Raw genomic sequence first — 16025 nt, 5'->3', positions numbered from 1 at the left:
ATTAAGGCAGACCAAATGTATGCCTGCATCTGAACTGGAGAGCTGAATTATAATCCTGAAAGTTTACTTCTACGCGTTTCACAATAGTGTTTGGCTCATTTATTACAGCCGGTCTGAAGTTTGTCGACAGATTATTAGAAAACATAGTGATAAAAATCCAGACACCCCCAACAGAAACGAGCAAACCGGAGAATACTTTAAAGCAAATAATTAAAAGTAAAATTCTGGAAATCTCACACAACTATGTCTTAGGATCACACAGAAAACCCTTCCCCCCTGCTGAACCGCTCTTCCGATCAATAAATCACATTTTGTACATCATAAGTAGACATGAACTTAACCCTTCCATTACTAAAAGTGATATGCAAGAGAATGAACAAACAAATGAACATCAAATAATTATACTTACCCAGAAGAGCTTTCTTCTGGGGGCAGAGGGGAAAGAAAAACAAATATCTTTTTAATGTAAAATCACTTTCCCAGCTGACAAACATCATTTGATACATCTGCTGTGGACTGCTGATTTTTGCCCTTCGTTTTCCCTTAATTTCTGGCAGCACAAATTAAATTTAGCTTCTCACATGTGGGTGAGCAAATGACAGACCTTTGCATTAGCCCATCACGATGCTGTTCCAAAGCTGGACAACTCCCCTCTAAAGTTACTGATTTACTTCTGAAAGCTTTCAGCTGCTTGTTTTTCTGAATCCAATTGCAAAAAATCAGCCTGCCACCCTAAAGCAGGAATTTAATATTCTCTTTCAGACACAGATTAATTTTCATGCATCAATGTATGCCTGCTGTACTACACTCTGTGGCCTCTACTGTCAATAGCATAAGAAGACTGCCCTCCAATGCCCGCAACTAGCTATATAATAAAGTTCAACAAAAGCAAAACATTTCTTGACACGCATTTTTATACTGCCCAGCAGATGGAGCCAGCAAGTCCATCTTTATCCAAATGCAAGGCTGGCCTGCAGACAAGCCTGCAGATTCAAACTCCCCAGAGGTGCTCTTATACCCACAATGGCGCTTTCTCCTTCCATGACACACTTGGCAGATAACTTCTTTCTTCAGTTACAGACTTTGTACCTAAGCAGTCACCTAGGTTAGATTCTGCCTCTGTTGAAGTCAGAGTTAATTTTCTTCAGAGACTGGCTAAGCTCACTTCCTGAGTATTGGGAAAACCATCAGTAAAGATTTAACGCTTTCTATTATTCCTGAACATTCTCATCTTTGCATAAGAAAGAAGCTTCAACTGCCTGAATTCCTGTTCAGTAGTCATATGAAACTAAGCTTGGCAATTCCATCTCTTTTTCTATTGCAAAAACCAAACCGGGATGATAAAAATAAGTAGGCAGAACAATTAAATATAGGTGAGCTCCTCCACTTTCAGTAGCAATGCTCTTCTTAACTTTAATCATGCAAAATCAGACCCTATAAGAATAGAGTGACTTTTCTTGACTACCGGCTATTTTTTTTCCTGATTACAGTTGGTTGAAATATTTAAACATAGCAAACCTTCTGAAGTTCATAACACAAGAAAGATTTTGTTTTACTTACTTGAAAAGTAACCCTTTCTTTGTGCGTGAAATACCCCAAGTCCACATAATGCCATTATCAGAGCCACAATTACTACAGCAGCTATGATTCCGCTTACATTAAGGTCATCTATAATTGAGAACAATGAATCCAGTGTTAAAAAATAATCTTGCCAAAGTAGCTATTTTACACTGTAAGAATTCCTGGCAGCAGAGGCACTGATAACTATAGAAAACAATATGTAGATGACTGGGACATAAGTTATCAGCAACCCAAAATGTTGACAGAAGAAGTATTTGCTGCATCGCAACTACACACACAGCAAAAACCACAGTTACCAGGAGTCTTTTTGATACATGTTGTATTAATAGGAACCAAAGAGTAAAATCTGGATAGAGACAAGGAGGTATTTTTTCTTCAAAAGAGAATCTAACCCAATTTACACACATATACACAGCAGAGGGAGAGTATATCCTGAAGCCTGTAAATGGAAACAGCTGCTCTGAGTAGACTTTTTTTTAAATTAGTTTGATTAAAATAGTATTAACATAGCAGCTGATGTAGTGTTGGGACAGAATTACATTAGTGCCACTGGTAACTTTACATGTGGGTGAACAGTATTTACTGCCCCAGGGCTTCTGACATAAGTAGAAGAAAGGTTTTTTAATAATAAAAACATCAAGGCCAAAACATTCCATCCCCCATGCCTAAAGTTATACTCCCAGAACCACATTTGGCCACCTAAATAGAAGAAGCCATATTTTTCAGGTGATGAGCAATCCTTAGTCCCACTAATTAAGGAGAGCTAAAGAGACTTAGCACCTCTTAAAAAAATAAAAATAAAAATCAAATGATTTCTAGTGAAGCACTTTTTATTTCAAGGCCTGACTTCAGGCATGAACATTTGAAAATTTTAGCTCGAAAGCTTATCGTTGCTCATCTCAAGATGCACCAAAGTCTAACTTGGAGTAATATTTTCCTAGCAGATGAAGTCAATCTTGATAAAATATAGTATTTGCTCAAATGTACTAGAAGTGGCTTAAAGACCCAATTAAAAAACAACTTTCCATTCAGTTTAGTGGGCTTTCATCCAGGCCCTAAGAGTAAGAGATGTAAAGAACTATTTAAAAGGTTCCTGACAAAATGTATCAACTTTCCATTGTCGATTATAATCCTTTTGGAAACCTAAAATATTTCCTTACTAACTTCACTCTATCACATGGGCAGCACTTGTTAGTATTTTGCAGAGGTAGTCGTAAATGTCCTCCTGGAACAGATTTTTTTTCTTAACGGAAAAGACATAGTTGTACTTGTTTACAGAACAAAGGCTACATCCAACAAGTTACATGGATATTGCAGACTTGATAAGCACCAGAAAGCACAACATTTTTTTTGGTCTATCAAATTTGACAGCATTCCTGTAAACAGATATAAATGTTACTTTTATTTATTTACTGTAGTTCTTTATTACTGTTTTCTGATAAGAAATACTTTTTTTTAAACTTGCTACATTAAGGTCTTTTATAAAAGCATCTCAAAAGGAAAATATCTGTAAACCAAGACTTGCAGATAATGCTTTATCGCATCTGCAAAAATACTCTTAAATGTTAATATATTCACAGAAGGCACTATTGTTCTGTGGAGTTAAGGCATAGTAATCTTCTGGATGTTGGCCACTTGATCATTCTAAAGCACTCCCCACTAGCCAGTCTTTGGTAAAATTTGTAAATACAATCTTCTGTGCTGCTGCTTCTAAAGTGGAAATATATAAACATACAAAATGCCTCTTTAAATGGCACTCACAACAAACATCACATAATTGCCTTTCATTCTAGTACTAGGTGGACTTAATAATAAAAATATGTAGTTTCAACCCTATCTTAGCTTTTTCTCACATGTAATGTACAACAGAATATTTCCTGTCAGAAGGTTTGTTGGCCTTGGTTTGCTTTTGACACTTACCCACTTGCATTCGCTTCACAGAGCACTTCTGGGGAAGTCCGACTCCATTAAAGGCTTCACAATAATATTCTCCAGTGTCTGTCTTTGAAACGGTGTTAAACAACTTTTAAAATAGAAAAAGCAAACGCAGAAGAGGCATAGTTATCAAAAGGGATAAGGAAAATGCAATTTCCTGCAGGATGAAATTCTGACCCATGTTTATTTTTATCCTGAATTAGACAAAAATCAGGGCAACAGCTTTCCACTTTTGATGCAGCGTTTTGAATCAGTGTCTTCCTCATCTTAGATTAGCTCCTAAACATATACCCCACTATCTGCCTATGCTAAGTTAAAAGTTAATTTCCTTCAATATTCCAGTCAGTGGTTAGCCAAGGTCAGTTTATGAGCCCCCACCCACAAACTATTTTACTCTTAATTCAGCATTTCCCAATGATAAACATTCCATGAAAAAAATCCTGAAAAGTTTCAGTTTCAGCATTCCTCAAATAGAAAGGTTTAATTCCATTTTATGGATTTTACCCCAAAATGAAGTGTTTCATATTTTTGGCAAATCAGTATTTTCTGGTGAAAAAATGTCAGCTTTACAGAAACTACACTTTCCATCAGAAATTTATTGTAAAGGAAAATTTCCCAACTAGCTCTAGTTATCAAATACTATCAGTAGGTTTGTTAGAGCTAGAAAATAAAGGAAAGGGACATCATCTAGACCAGTGGTTCTCAAATGTTTTTTGTACCAGAACACATTTGTAAAGATTGATGGCCAGTCCCGACCTAGTGCCCCTCACTCCTTACCTACTGCCCCCAGGCCCCAGCCCCTCCGTGTATGGGGCAGAGGGGTGTGTGGGGATTCGAGGCCCCAACCGGCCCTCACAAGCTGGACCTCTGGCGGCCTGCAAGGGAAAAGCCATGGTTTCCCATGTTTTTCTCCTTTAAAAGAGAATCCATTTTTTAAGTTTGTTTGTGACCCTTTAATATATTCTTGCAACCCATGGGTTGAGCAACACTGATCTAGACCAGACAGGGGTTGGCAATCCATGGTGCCTGGGGCCAAATCTGGCCCATGGAGTCATTGGATTTGGCTTGTGAACATAGTATTTGGCAGCAGTTGCTCTCCCCTTTAAGCTGCAGAGAGAAGCAACAGCAGTGGGGTCCTAGTATCCATCTTCATGTCTACCCACCTCTGATCCAGGCTGGGTCATTCTGGCCTGTCACCTGAAAAGCTTGCTGACTTCTGATTACACAAGCAGTTCTCAAAATTATTGGTTATTTTATTCTTTTTAAAAAATGAAGTATGCTGTTACTGATGTCAGTTTCATACGATAAATGTTAAGAGAGAGGTAGCTTTGACAGCTAATCTTAACCTGAAATTAATGAACTTGGTGATTTAAAAACTGGTTCTGTCTGACAGCCACAACACTGGCATGTTCTCAAGTTGTCCACTAGCATATGTAGCAAGTCTCAAAGTTTTGTGCATTTGTGTGGGGTTATTTGCAGCTTCTCTTTCTCTATAAAACAAACCCATATCATTGTATTTGTAATAAATCTCATTAAGTTTTCCCCTACTCATTCTATACCTAAAGATGGTAAGGGAGAGCTATGCAAAGTCAAGATTTATAAAACAGGCTAATACCTCTAGATACCCAGCTCAATGCACCTTAAAGAACCCTCATTATCAGAGAGGCTTCTGGTCATCTACCCTCTAGAACAGAGGTGTCAAACATAATGGCCCAAGGACTGGATCTGGCGCATGGAGTCCTGCCACCTGCTTCCTGGTGCTAACCCTGGGTCTGAGCAGACCCAAATGGGGCATGGCATGTGCTGGACTAGCTCCAGGGGTAGGGCCTGGGACACACCCCACACAGTGTCAACCCCATATGCTCTAAGGCTGCATCATGAGTGGATGTATGCAGCACAGATCCCACAGCAACCAGAATGGGTGATACACATGGTACAGTTTGGCTGGGGGCTCTGATGTGGATCTCGGACAGGCCACAGCAGGTACCGTCCCACAAGTAGCACCTGCTTGGGCTAGACTGTACAACACAGAGCCAGCTCTGGGATGCACACTGTACCCCAGCAACTCCAGGACTGTGTGACACATGTAAGCTCCAACTCCATGGGTGCTCTGAAGCTTGAGCACCCATCCAAAAAACTTAGTGGGTGCTCAGCACCACCCACAACCCATGGCTGTATTAGTGCTTGTAGATGTTAAAAACAAACCAACAAAAACAAACAAATAAACCATGCTTTGCCAGAAGCAGAGCAATCTGGCTCTGTAGCATCTGTAAAGATTGTGTGCTTCAGCAGGGCTTTTTGGTGCTTTTAGCTAAAGTTGATTAATCAGCTATTACATAAAAGTGCCAAAAAAGCCCCACTAAAGCGTCCAATCTTTACAGACGCTGTGGGTTGAAGTAATGCACTCCCTCCTCTGCGTATGCATGGGGCTTTGCGCGAGAATACACCAAGTTTAAAAGTAAAGCGCCATTTTAGGCAGGGTGGGAGGGAAGGTTGCTGGGTTTTTTTTGTTTTTTACATCTGCAAGCACGCACTGGCAAAAAACAAAGTCAGCACCTATGGCCACATATGATGCCAGATCCAGCCAGCGGCTCTTCCCCCATCCCGCGGCCAGCACTCCCTGCTGCAGCTGCTCGCAGCCCACACAAGGCTGTTGGGAGCAGGCACAGGCAGCCCCAGGTGGGCTGCAAGCACCTGCAGCGCGGGGCGCTCGGCACAGGGAAGGCGTGGGGCCGCTTCTCCCCTGCACCTGTGTTCAGCTTTTCCCTGGGCTCCTCCCCTACCCTTCCCCCATACCTGAGGTTCCAGCATGGGGCAGCCAGATGGTGCCAGGCCAGAAGTGGGACAGCCTGGGGCTTCCAGCTGGGGAAGCCAGGCTGGGCAGGCTCTGCTGTTGTGGGAGCCCGCCAGGCTTCCCCTGGGTCCTACTGCCTTTGGTTCCTGTAATTTTCTAAATTTTTTAGAGGCCCTGTGGGCCAGATAGAATGGCCTTATGGGCTGAAGGCCATATTTTGCCTACCCTGACATAGAATCATAGATAAGTTGGGCTGGAAGGGACCTCCAAAGGTCACCTAGTCCAATCCCCTGTCTGAGGCAGGATAAGCCAAATCCATAATCTTAGTAAAAACTACAGTTGACCCTAACACAACACCCTAACCTGCCACAGATAAGCAGGGGGACCACATCAGCCACATCTTGGTGTAAAAAAAAAAAAGATATCCCAGGAAGTTATCCATGCTTCCTGCTACAGATGAAAGCAAACCCCTCCACATACCAATTTGACCATGGGGAAAGTTTCTTTCTGTCACCAAATAAGGTGATCTGACCTAGAGTGGAGGGGCAAGACCCTCTAGCCAAACTGCTCTGCATGCAGTGCCTGTTCCTGCCACTCCAGGATCCACGCTGCACACAATGCAGGTCCTGGACCAACTGGAGCAGCCGCCAGATCTGGTAAGCTAGGGGGTGGAAGAAGGGTCCATGGGGCTGGATGAGTTTGGCACCCTGCTCTAAGGTATTAATACTTATCATCCACAAAAGCAAGATGATGGAAATTACTAGCCATTTTTAAAACCTTACCTTAGAAGATATCATTAATACAACTAGGTTTTGGTCATCTTCCAAATGTTCTGGAAATTATACCTCTGCTCACTTTGTACCTATTCCTGTATCCACTAACTTCACTGGTAAAGGACTGAACCCTTTATGGTCCAGCTAGATATTTTTATTTCCATTCACAAGCTGTATCTTCCATTGGCCCCTTCTAAAAAATCTCTAATTGCCATTTTATCCTCTTAAAAGCCTCCTCAACACCTACTTCTGTGGAGAGATACCAAATCATTCACAAATGCCATAGTTTAGGTAACTGACAACTATAATGCTGACTTTTTATTGCTACCTCATTCTTTCAATCCAGTCTTACTGGATTTTATCCATTTCATCTACTTGTCTTGTCATGTAATAAGCAAGGGATGTTATTCCTATTCTACCTAGCTCAATATAGCCCCTGTTCTCAAGCAAGCCTCCCATACACTATTGTAATGCCTCTAAACTCTTTTTAGATAACAAAGAAAGAGGTAACCAAAATGATCTTACCAGGGTTCCAGATTTTTTATTTAGGACGTAAGTAATGTTTGCTTTTGCACTGCCTATTCCTGAAGTTTCCACTAAAGCAACACCATTCTTAAACCACTTGTACTCAGAAGCAGGAGAACCTTCATTTTCTTTGCAACGCAGTTCTACTACTGTTCCACTCATTGCTGAGCTGGGCACTTCGCATATTGGAGTAGCTGAAGCCACTGAAGAACAAAATTGTATTTGTTTTTCCAGTAGTACAGGTATTGTCAAGTGGCATTTACAGTTCTATTACAATTTCTACTTAAGCATACAAGGAGTGTCAAAATTGCTCAATATTAAAAGAATAAGATAGATGAATGGGGGCTAGCCAAGAAAGAATGGGCCAAAAGACCAGGAGCCAGCGATAGGAAGGAATGGCTTGGTCTCAGCCCCATAATGCCCTACTGCGTCTCCCTTGCTCTGCCCCACCCATTACCATATAATTCTAGTCCTAGATCAGCTTCCAAACCTTCACTCCTTTACTCCATCTACCAGCACATAGCTTCAAACAGGAAGCAGTGCATCAAAAGAATAAGGAGATCAGAATTTTCCATTTAAATTTTCAACTTTTTATTGAAAAAAGATTCTAATTTCAGTTCAATTTTGCTAGAAATACTTTTAGGAGTGGTGTCTCCTCAGTTTGTTCCTTTTTATTAATTAGTTGTGAGGACTGGTCAAAACAGGGTAGGTGTTTTTTGAAGCTTGTTTTTAACCCCTCTCATTCTCTCTTTAAAAGTTTTCATGTAAAAATCCATTTTTAAAAAATAGTTATTTTGAGAGAAGAAAACTGCTTTTCCACTTTTTTTGTTTTTGTAAGCTCTCTTTCCCCAAAGAAGAGGAGGATGGAGAGTAAAAATGTATATATGTGTATGCACATACCTGCTCCTTCCTCTGCACTTTTTCTTAATGGGAAATGCACAGAAAGTGAAAGAAAGGGCTCTGAGGTTGTCTTTAAAAATAGTCTAAATTTATCAACTGGTATCAAAGTTGTCAAGGGTTTAGTTATTTAAATGCAGGGAGGAAATTGTGGTATCTCCAAACAACAAATGAGAAACGTTTGAGAAACTGATAATGGTGACAGATGCTGCTACAAATAGATGACACTGTGATGTACTTATCTAAACCATCAGCAACTAAATGGCTGTAATTTGGATAAAAGTAATTTTTCCACATAATGAGAATTAGTATGCTTGCTGAGTGTTGACAACTGGAATAATCAGTAACAACATTTATTACTAGTATTAGTTTCTTATTCATAGTAACGTTTTCAATCAAAGAAACTATATATTCAGCATTTTCATATTTACAAAATGCAAACATGAACAAATCTCCTTTGCTAACAAAGAGAATGCCTGGAAAAAGGCCCCCCCACACAGACAGAGACAACCAGTGTTTATGCCTCCCACTACCTGCTACCCTTCTGACAAAAACCCAGATAGTTAAACTGAAGATTCTACCCAACACTGTGAGAGTAATGGTAGCCTCTGCCAGGTCTTGTGCCTGTTTGCCTGGTGCACTGACTTCACAACGGTATTCTCCAGAATCCTTTCGGGTTACGTTTCTAATGCGAATGCCGATATTCAACATTTCCGCTCGGCCTTTAAGGTCACCTTTAAAAAAGGAAACAAAAAAAGTAAAGAAAACAAACCAACCAACCAAAAATCCCCAGAGGTGATCTGACAGATAGAAATGTATTTCTTAAGGATCAAGTCCATTCTAGAAATGAAAGATGTCATGGATTTTTCAGCTTGTTTTCCATAGAAACATTAGAAGTACCATACTGGGTCCATCTAAACCAGACTCTGATGGTGGGAGGAGTGGATGCTTTAAAGGGAGAGCACTGAACCAGGCATATCTAGAGGGCAATGGCATATCTCCTACCCATTGCCCTTCCTGGTATCCACCAATGTTAGTTTGGAGATGCCAAAGGAAACATCTACAGTCATTCTGTTCAACAACTGTCCATCACCCATAAATTTGGCTAGTCTCTAGCATGGTGTCTAGTTTTGACATGACACAAGACATTTAGATAGGAATTACTTTTTGCTTTTTGAGGGTTGAAAATATTTATGTTTCACTTTTCAGTGATAAATATTTATTTTTTATAAATATAAATAATATATTAGGTATTATTCTTGCTGCCCAATTTTAGCTCAATTCCCCATGGTCTGGAAGTTGTGCCTGTGCCACAGACAGGAGGGTAAGAAGAAATGGGGAGGGAAGCAACAGCAGCAGCAGCATGGGTACAGCTCCCAGCTGCTTGACTCAAGTGCAGAAACAGGCACATATCTCAGCTGCTGATGTGCTGCCCAAGCTTCCCTGGCAGCCCACGTCAGATCGGTGCAGGGTTGTTCCCACCTGCAGCTTGTAAAGGTTGTTAGCTGCTGTTACAGACTATACATTTTCATGATCAGAATTAAATACTCTAAGGTGAAGACTATCCCTGTTGAGCATAAGGCAAATGAATTACCTATGAAATGCACACAGTGTCCAGCAACATAGGTGCTGGAATACTAAGATTTCCAATTTTGGCAGCACAGGAAGTCCCCAGCATGCTTTTATAGGACTTCATAAACTCTATGGTTTAGAATCAGAAGGTTTAATATGATATTCATGACAGAAGATGTGGCCTTGCAGGCTGATTTTCTCCATAGTCGATGATTGAAATATTTTTTTTTTTGCAGGTAGTATAAAATTACAAAATTCTTTCAGAAGTTTGAATTCTGGGAAAAATATGGGAGAGGAAGATAGGAAAAAACCCTACAGTAATTTTTTTTAACAGAAGATAGAAAAAGTTCATAATAGAAAACCTGAACTTTGTGATTATCAGTTTTCATTAAAGACTAAAATTTTTGCTTGGCTTGAAAAAAAGTCAGTATTTGATTAAGTGAGCTTTGGCCTATGAAACTGTGCACTACATATAGAAATTACACAGGCACAGACACAGATTTGTTGTTTGGTTAGTCTACATGGTATAAATGTATTTTGCCTTCTGCTTGGAAGGTGAAAAAATGTCACAAAAGTCACAAATGGTTTAGTAAAGATGTGGCCATATGAAAGCTCTGAGTATATTTGGAATGAAATATGCAACATGGGCATTTAATACCTGCATGTAATTGCATACGAAGTTTATAATGTCTATTTGCCAAGCTTGCCACTTCCGTGGACAAAACATAGGCATAATTAGGAATGTGCAAGTCTAACAATAAAACTAGCACTGCTTGTAAGTTCTGCAAACTAAATAGCTCTAGTTTTATTATTTTCCTCCCCAACCTTTACTTACTAAAGACATACTTCTTCCTCAAAATTTAAAAGCCAAATAAATTATTTTAAAGATGTGCATATATTCCTGGATTCTACTCTTATAAAATAGGATGCATTTAAAATGTATTGTTGAATTGTATGTATGAACTGTATATTGAATTGTATTCCAGCCATTCCTAAACATTTGGCTTTATATTAAAAATATCTTTCAGATGCATATCTAGAGGATTGCAAAGCTGCAATAAGAATAGGTCATTTCCTCTTTATTTACATATAGCTCAGTTTCTGGAAGGATTCAGGGAACTGCATTGTCATTTTTTTCCAGCCTAAACAAAAGACACTAAAAAAATTAAAAAGTTAACTTAATCTATAAATCAAGGAGAAACTCATTGTCAAAGGCTCAGTGAAAATAATTTTCTCAGGCTTCCTCTTCCTGAAGATTTAGTAAGTCTAGGAAGCCATTTACAAAGTCAAGGATATTCTTCATCATCACAAAGAAAGTCTGGAAAGTTTGTTTGTCATTAATATTCAGAAAAGAAACCAAGCTGCATTTTAGCAGTTTCATCATTTTAACCCATCAATCTTCAGGTTTGCAGCCTCTTACCTGTAAACGCACTATTATAGTAGACAAATGAGACTCCACCAGTTCCTCTTTTCTTCCATTCTATTCTTGGAGTAATAGTCTTTGGAACCGAGGGTCGGCAGCTAAGAATAGCCTCTATGAAAAAGAAGCAAGGCAATGATCAGCATTTTATCCCAGATTTAAGCCTCACAAAGATAAGAAATGATCCTAATATTTCTTGTATGAAATCAAAAATACATTCAGTAAGTGCCAAATTGTCCTCTCAAAACTGACTTCCAGGGTTAAAAAAAAAAAAAAAAAAGGAATAGAAAACAGAAGTTAAACAGCTTCCCTTGCCAGCCACAAATATCTGAGGACCCTAAAGCAGGCTGGCTGCTTGGGTTGTAGCTCTTCCCAGTCTGGCCACCCCATGCTCCTCCAAGAAACAGGTGCTAAAATGTGTGGAACTGTCCTGTACACTTGTTTCTGGGAGAAGGGAGAGAGGGAAGAAGGAGAGGTAAAGGAAATAGAGAAAGGACCAAGGAGGGCTGCAGCACGAGCCAGCTTTCCTATCTTGCATCCAGATTTAGAGAATCCAAATGCAGAAGTGTGTGCACACTGCAGCCCTGTGCATGGGGCAGTGGCTGTGTTGTGGCACTCCTGAGGAAACCTCATGCTGAGAACCTCTGTTCTTAACCCCAGTTATGAACCTCTGTGGTAGAACCATGTTAGTGAGATAGTGCACGTGAGCTAATAAGCTAGTTCCAGAGCTAGTGTGTGGAGATCCTGTTTTGGTCACCAAGGCACCCTTGCACCAAGTAGAATGCAAGTGTATGTATGTGTACTAGAGTGGATGTGCACTAGGGCATTCAAAACTAGTTTAGGACCTCTGTTTTGAGCTACATAGATTTACACACAGAGCATTTCATTTCTAGGTTATCTACTATATGCAGAGCAGATTCAGGAAGACCAAAGGCCATTTTGCCTCCAGTGGTACCCATCTACTTTTTAGTGGACACATCACAACACACACAACCACCTGCATTAACGCTCACTTGTTGCCAATCTCAGAAAGTGTGCCTGAGGACTGAATAAGTGAAGACAACAAAGTTGTCCCTCCAGACAGAGACCAAGATGCATTAGCAGGGTATTGTGAGGAAGTCTGTACTGTTGTTTTCCCTGCTCTGTCAATGAATAGAATGTTTCATAACTCCAGGGCTACCAGCAAGGGACCTTTCATGAACAGTGAGATTGCATACAAAACAAGACTACTTAAAAAAAAAAAACCCAGCAGCAGCGAGAGCGACTCCTTTTCCACAACAGTTTTCTTTACAAAAGCATGTGTGTACTCAGGAAGTCTGAAGTTCCTGATGGCAGGTTGAATGGGATGGGTTGTGGCCTTTCCTGCACTTCAAGATTTGCTTGAAGTTTCCTTTCCATTTTATATCATCTGCTTTGTTGCCTTTATAACAATTTAAACAAATCTATTACTCACAGTCAGCCCATCTTCACTTTTGGCCTCTGTGTGTGTTGGCTGCCTGACTGAGGTGGGGGCAGCTGAGTTACAGCATTCTAAGCTCATGAATTTACCTGTACTTTGTGGACAAGATTTACAGTATACTGTAGTTGTTTCTCTCACTTGCCCAGACTTTTTTTTTCCTTTTTGGCATTTGTTTGCTTTTACTTCAGCACCAGGGCTGAAGCCACCATCAATGACCCTGTCCTATCAGGAGGGAGAAAACAGAGCCCACTGCTGAGCTCACAGAATGCTTCCTGCTAAATTCAGAGGTTTATGTATAGCAATGAACATGCAGCACAGGTCTCTTCACTGTAAACCCAGGGGAGGCAAAGCACTCTAATGCAAGGATGTCAAACATGCAGCCCATGGGCCGGATCCAGCCCCTGAACCCAGGTCATCTGGCCTGAGCACTTTTCTCCTGCTCCTCAAACTCAGTATCTACAATCTCACAATAGCAAAGAGTGGATGCTAAGGGAAATATGCAGGGCCTACCGAAACTTATCTGGTCCCCTCCCCTTTCTTCCAAATAGCCTCTAGTATTCAGAGTCCTAGGAAGTCCTAATTTGAAAGTTGTACCCCATGGCTATCATGTTTATTATCTGCTGATGGACCTATCCTGAACTAACTGATTTCATCCTCTTTTCAACCTGATAAAATTATCAGCCTCTGCAACATCTTGTGGCAATGAGAACTGGAAGACAAAAAAAATGAATGGTTAAAGGAAGAAAGGTATGAATGGACCTCCACTTGTTTACTTGAGTGTAAATTATTAAAGAAAAAGTAACTTAAACTTACTCCTTATTGACTGTGCCCAATTGATAAGTGGAAGGTAGGGAAATATATTAATTGGCACACAGGAATGGTATTTAAAGATCAAATGGAAAATTACATATTTTATTTTTATAACAAAAAACTTATTTTAGAGGTAAATTTACAGTATGCTTTTTCTCATTTCACTCCTCAAACTTCTTGGCATTAATTAGGTTTAAAATACACAGTAGCTTCTTGGCATTAATTAGGTTTAAAATACACAGTTCTCCGCTCCAATAATATATATCGCCTAAATAAATACAGTATTTATTAGCATTGGGCAAATAAAAAGTGATATTCTCATCATAGTCAAACACGGATATGGGCTTGGAGATTGAAAGTTTGCATACCTTTCTCAATATATATATCTTGATCTATATCTTGAGGGTGAAAGGATCTTCCACAATTCATAGTTGTGCTAAAAGCAGTTCACACACTTCCACAGGTGCTCCTTTGCACTAGATGCAGCGTGACAAGCTTGGCACCATTTTCTATTTTCATTTTGTTCAGATACTAGTGCTGCTAATAAGGGAAATGCTGCTACATAAAGATAAAGATACCCAAATAAAATGCAACAGGAGGGGAAAGCAGAGAAGAAAAGGATTGAGATACAGGGAGTACAAGGAACATGTTATTAGGCACCAATGGGGAATAAAGAGATGATATATGAAACCAAGACATAAAACACACTAAGTTAGTGTTTGTCAAAATGGGATATGTAGTGACAATCTAGAAATTTTAGGATAGAGAGGAATAGGAAAGCAGAAAGGAAGGGAAACTAATTTTTATTTCTCCATATATAACTATGATATATAGATAATTGGAGTTGCTGCAGTGACGTAAAATGTTATTTTTAACTTATCCATCATGTGGAATTATAGCAATAATAACCTTATAAATAATAACGATAGTTTAATAACCACTAACTCACTGAACTCATACATAGTATATATCCTGATCACTCCCCTAAGGGGTGTATTTCAGGCAGCTGCACACAGTGGGGAACCGAGTGGCTTATATCTGGGTTCTTGTAAAGCTTAAATCCGCTGTGTTGGTAGACAGCAGTATCGGAGTGCTCAGTCTAGTATATGAATTAAATAATGTTAAACACAGTGTATGAATGACAAGAAAGAACAATGGGATGCTGAGACATACAATTACACTAAAAAAAATGCATCCGAGGCTTAAGAGTGCCTAAGAGCCAGGACAGTAAACCATTATTATTCTCTCACCCTTTCTGAGCCCTGAACACTTATGTTTTCTGCCTTCATTTTTTTCAAAAAATTCTATTGATGCTTGTGAGAGATGCCAGGTTGATGGCCTTGTAGACTAAGAGCTTTTTCATCTCCAGAAATATACAAACTTTTCCCAACAATATTATTCAAACTTGACTCAAAGGAACCATTTTTAAAATAAAAGAAAAATGGTTTTTGCTTATTCACTGTATACGCCTGATTAACCTCCAATACCCACATCATAGCATTTCAAACAAATACAAACACACACTTGCTAAGGCTCCGCTCTCCACTAGCCAATGGGAATAGGACACCAATCTCTCTAAATCCCTTCACCAATTCTTCTTCCTCCTCAATAAATTCACACTTCTTGTGAAAACCTCCAAATTCCAACAAGAATCCTACCCCTCTAGGTCCAATCTTGTCAGTTTGTACATTCTGACAATTACACTAGCCATGTTACCTTGATCTTCTGGTTCCCCTTCAGTCATCTCTACACTTTCTCCTGCTTTATTAGCTACATGTGCACGACCTTCCCTAGCTCACCAGATGAGCGCCCTCTCATTGAGATGCCTCTGGAAGGCCCACCGACTCCCCAAACTCTATGTGAAACTTGGAAAAACAAAACTAAAAACAACCTCCTGAACTTATGGAACAAGACAAAAAACCACCTCCTGAACCAATCCATGGGACATACCGATGCAAGAGTCAGCCATTAATCTAACCATGATGGTGGCTCCATACAGGTTATTTTTCCTCTTCCTCCTTTTAATCTATTATTTTATTTCATATAACAAACTCCTCTGAACAGGAACTTATTTTACAAACAGGAATACATTCAAATACAGAGAACAGTTCCAATCCAAATTCAGAAATAATGCTACTAATAGTTTCTTGGGTTGCCTACTGAGCCTGCTAGTATTGGTGCTATAGTAGTGTGGACACTTGTTTAGTAAAAAAAAAGATACCTGTTAGATTGCAGTTACTGACTTTGGTTGATCTTGAC

General features: G+C 39.7%; 1 protein-coding gene across 3 annotated transcripts in view; it reads right to left on the bottom strand.

The window, feature by feature from the left end:
- The window catches only part of JAM2 (junctional adhesion molecule 2), a 50448-nt gene that overhangs the window by 2920 nt on the left and 31503 nt on the right, over positions 1–16025 (bottom strand). Inside the window, exons 3-8 of one of the 3 annotated variants that reach the window (XM_019528773.1) lie at positions 11498–11611; positions 9087–9239; positions 7609–7811; positions 3502–3604; positions 1561–1668; positions 410–425 (exon numbers count right to left, since the gene is read on the bottom strand). In XM_019528773.1, coding sequence (XP_019384318.1) covers positions 410–425; positions 1561–1668; positions 3502–3604; positions 7609–7811; positions 9087–9239; positions 11498–11611 — 697 coding nt within the window. Of the gene's footprint in view, positions 1–405; positions 426–1560; positions 1669–3501; positions 3605–7608; positions 7812–9086; positions 9240–11497; positions 11612–16025 lie in introns of all 3 variants that reach the window. The other 2 variants (XM_019528771.1, XM_019528772.1) reach the window with 2 other exon arrangements.

Source organism: Crocodylus porosus, unplaced genomic scaffold (assembly GCF_001723895.1).
Source record: "Crocodylus porosus isolate Cpor-Errol unplaced genomic scaffold, CroPor_comp1, whole genome shotgun sequence".
In the NCBI taxonomy this organism is placed as follows: Eukaryota; Metazoa; Chordata; order Crocodylia; family Crocodylidae; genus Crocodylus; species Crocodylus porosus.
This window is presented reverse-complemented; position numbering and strand designations above follow the sequence as displayed.